Below are 3,785 nucleotides of genomic sequence, written 5' to 3' on the forward strand. Positions count from 1 at the left end.
AACATGTGATAATCAAATAATAATGGTCCCGCTATACATCAAAGACTACGGTAATGGCACACTTCACTTTAGTTCACTACCATATACGTCCGACTTGATGGCGACTCGAGTCCATACGCACTTCACTAATCACACTACCATATACGTCCGATTTTGTTCATCGATTTTGTTACTAACTTGATAGAAAATCTATAGTCTGTGTGGCATGATGCCATCCCTACACTCTTCATTTGTCTCTTACTTCTACTGTCCATACATATACCATATATTCATGGTGTCCATTGATTTTTCTACTATCAATAGTCTCTCCAATTCTCCTAATTTTCATCATTTTATGCATCTAAAAAAATTTCATGGCTAAGAAAAATAACCAAATCTCCATAATATTTTGAGTAAATTATCAATTACACCCACGTCAAATGCACTTTTTTACATTTACTCCCACGTCAAATTTTTTTTTTAATTTACACCCAAGTTAATAGCTCAGGTTAGAAATTGCACCCCAACCCATTTTCAGGCGAAAAACTATGTGAAATGACAAAATTACCCCCGGGTGTTTCTAACTCTGAATAACCTGTGACTCTTCATTTCATTTCCCCATTTCAGTTTTTACACTAATTTCATCCCAATTTTTCCCCCAAAATCTTCCCCTTTCAAATTTTCGTATAAATCCCAATTAAATTATGCAAATTGAATTGATTTCGAGTAATTTGCATGAGTTGACTCGTGATTTATGCACTTTGCTTGAAATATTACCGTTGAAGGAGCTTGAATTGAGCGAAGATGTCGATGAATTGCGCGAATTCTTGATCGCACAGTGCCGAAACGATACGACGTTGGTTGACCTTAACGATGATCAATTGAGAATTAGGGTTATGTCGATGCTTGATTCGATTAAGAGAGAGGTGGTCCCCGATCACGGTGAACTCCGGGAGGTATTTGCTCGACTCGGACTGAGTGACTCAGCGAGTTGCCGTAAGGAGATTAGGTTGTTACAGGAGGAGTTTCAGTGTCAGGGTGATGATAAGTCGAGGTCCGAGGTTGCCGCACTTGTTGGCCTCGTAAGGTACGCCAAATGCGTGCTTTATGGCGCGTCTGTTCCGTATCTTGACGAGTCTACAAGTCGGAACTCGTCCTTGGAGATGAATGCACCGTCGGATTTTCGAGTCAATCATTCCTGACTAAGGCTATCAACCCTCGAACCAACTTCATTCCGTAACCGCTCCATCGCAACCTTATACTTTTCAAGCTCATTGAATACAAATTAATAAAATTGAACACATTGAACAAAAACAAAACAATGGGGAATGAATTACCTTGAGGATTAGTAACACAATGAAGGAAATCAAATTAGGGGAAATATAAGAGAGAATGATGAAGAAGGTAGGGAAGGGAATGAATGAGATGTTAAACATCAAACAAGCACAAAGTCAATAAAGAAAGCAGGAGGGTAAAATCGTCCTAAAAATATGTTTTATCCCAGAAACTTTGAAAATTGACGGAAATTTGGCCGGATTCCGATATTGGGTGCAATTTGTAAACTGAGCTATTAACTTGGGTGTAATTTAATAAAAAAATTTGACGTGGGAGTAAATGTAAAAATGTGTATTTGACGTGGGTGTAATTGATAATTTACTCTAATATTTTTCATCATTTTTACCTTGACACTATTAGAGCATCCACAATGGTAAACTAGTTGCTACTAGCTTACCTTTGCCACATAAGATTTTCAAGCTACAATATTTCTAAGCTACAAACTACTACAATGGTAAGCTACTAACTTAGTATTGTGGCTTAAATGCACCATATGTCAACTACCTTCCACAACACTTTTTTAATTAATATATTTACTTATTTTACCTAGAAAATAAAAACTAAAAATATTTAGTGTTGTTTTAATTGGTAGATTTTTTCTTGTAGGCCCATTTGAGCTACTAGCTCCATGGAGCTACTAGCTCAATTTAAGCTAGTACATGTAAAGTGCTCCAATGGTTAAGCAAGTAGCTTGAAAACTTTTTTATTTGCAAGCAAGTCCTTTTGCTTAACCATTGGAGATGCTCTTAGTTCCTCAAACATTTTCGTCTCACCATGATCAACGTAAACGTACTCCAACTCAAATTGTAAAGCTCGCACCATACATCATAGATTATGGTAACGGTACCATAATCCGTGACCCAACTGCCACGCCTTCCTACTCACCGCCTCCAAATAATTCTCGAGTCCAATCTAGAGACATAACCATAGTCTCCAATCTGGGATACCAGCTCCGGGCCCGAATCATCATGCCAGCCCGGCCCGATCCAGCCCGAAAAATCCCCGTCCTCTTATACTTTCACGGGGGAGCCTTTTGCATTGGGTCAGCTTTTGGGTTGCTGGACACCACGTATCTGGCCCGGGTCTCGGCTGAGGCCAATGTGTTGGGTATTTCATTAGATTACCGTCTTTACCCGGAGCATCGGATTCCAGTCCCATACGACGATGCATGGGCCGCTCTCAATTGGATAGCGACCCATAAATCGGGTTTAGGTGCGAACTTGGACCCGTGGTTGGCCCAGTACGGGGACTTGAGCCGGGTTTTTGTTGGGGGAGATAGTGCTGGAGGTAACATAGCTCACAACTTAGTGATCCGGGCCACACCTGGCCCAATCGGTATAACGGGCCTATTTTTGGCAATGCCGTATTTTCTCGGGTCAAAGCTGGTCCCATTAGAGCCCGCGAATATCAAATACTCAACTAACTATAAGGTTTGGTCATATGTCTGCAATAAGTGTAAAGGTGGGGTGGATAATAGGTACATTAACCCGTTCGCGCCTAAGGCGGTTTCTTTGAGCCGCCTCGGGTGTAAGAAGTTGTTGGTTTATACGGCCGAGATTGATGAACTTAGAGGGCGTGGACGGTGGTACTATGAACAAGTTAAAGCAAGTGGATGGAAGGGCCAGGCCCAATTGATTGAAGCCCAAGGTCAAGAGCATGTCTTTCATATATTGAAACCTCAAGATCCTGCAACAACTAAGCTGATTAATGATTTTTCAACATTTATCAATAATTAGGTGTTGGGATTAGTGGTGTTGTTTACTTGTGTTTTGATTTGATTAATAAGAATTGATATTAATCATCTTCTCTCGTAATTTACATAGTATAAAATCCAAGTTTTTTCTTGGTTTTTGATTGACCGTTAAGTTTCTATATGTGGGCCCTTATATGTCTCTCATAGTACTATTTAATTACCCTCTTTCATCAACCTAGTTCTTATTTCTATCTCTTATTCATATTTTAGTTATTTTTACTAGTTGAAAAACCCGTGCGATGCACGGGGCTCTCATTAGGATCATCTGTATAAATATATTCTATAGTTGATAAAAGAGTTTCAATTATGTTTAAATCATTGATAAACAAAAGTTCGTGGTTGGTGTAGACAGTGTAGTTGATCATCAATGAACTATTAGTGCTTTTATCATAGAAGTCATTTAGTAGTTATCATTACAGTTGTGAAACATCAAGTAACATGGTAAAAGTAGTATGTAATTAGTTTTTCCATAATTGTTATAGGTATCATTGATTTTAATTAAATATAATAGTTATCTCCATAAACATAGTGCAGCTCACCAAATGAACCATCCTTAATAACTGAGACATGCCATTATGAGATTTGCAAATTATTTTAACCTATAACAACTACGTAAAACTAAATGGTGTTATGTAAAGCAACATGTATCATAATTATCTATATTTAGTGTGTTTTGAGAAAATATTAGATCTCCTATAGCATAAGTTTACCTTGACTA

At 38.3% G+C, this 3,785-nt stretch overlaps 1 protein-coding gene across 1 annotated transcript; it reads left to right on the plus strand.

Moving 5' to 3' along the window:
- The first annotated feature begins 283 nt into the window (after positions 1 to 283).
- LOC141612286 (2-hydroxyisoflavanone dehydratase-like) lies at positions 284 to 3,194 on the plus strand. Its single transcript, XM_074431026.1, has 2 exons — positions 284 to 392; positions 2,033 to 3,194. Exon 2 carries the CDS (start codon positions 2,055 to 2,057, stop codon positions 3,048 to 3,050), a length of 996 nt encoding a protein of 331 aa, XP_074287127.1. The 5' UTR covers positions 284 to 392; positions 2,033 to 2,054; the 3' UTR covers positions 3,051 to 3,194.
- Positions 3,195 to 3,785: the final 591 nt, after the last annotated feature.

This window comes from Silene latifolia, chromosome 11 (genome assembly GCF_048544455.1).
Source record: "Silene latifolia isolate original U9 population chromosome 11, ASM4854445v1, whole genome shotgun sequence".
Classification (NCBI taxonomy): domain Eukaryota; kingdom Viridiplantae; phylum Streptophyta; class Magnoliopsida; order Caryophyllales; family Caryophyllaceae; genus Silene; species Silene latifolia.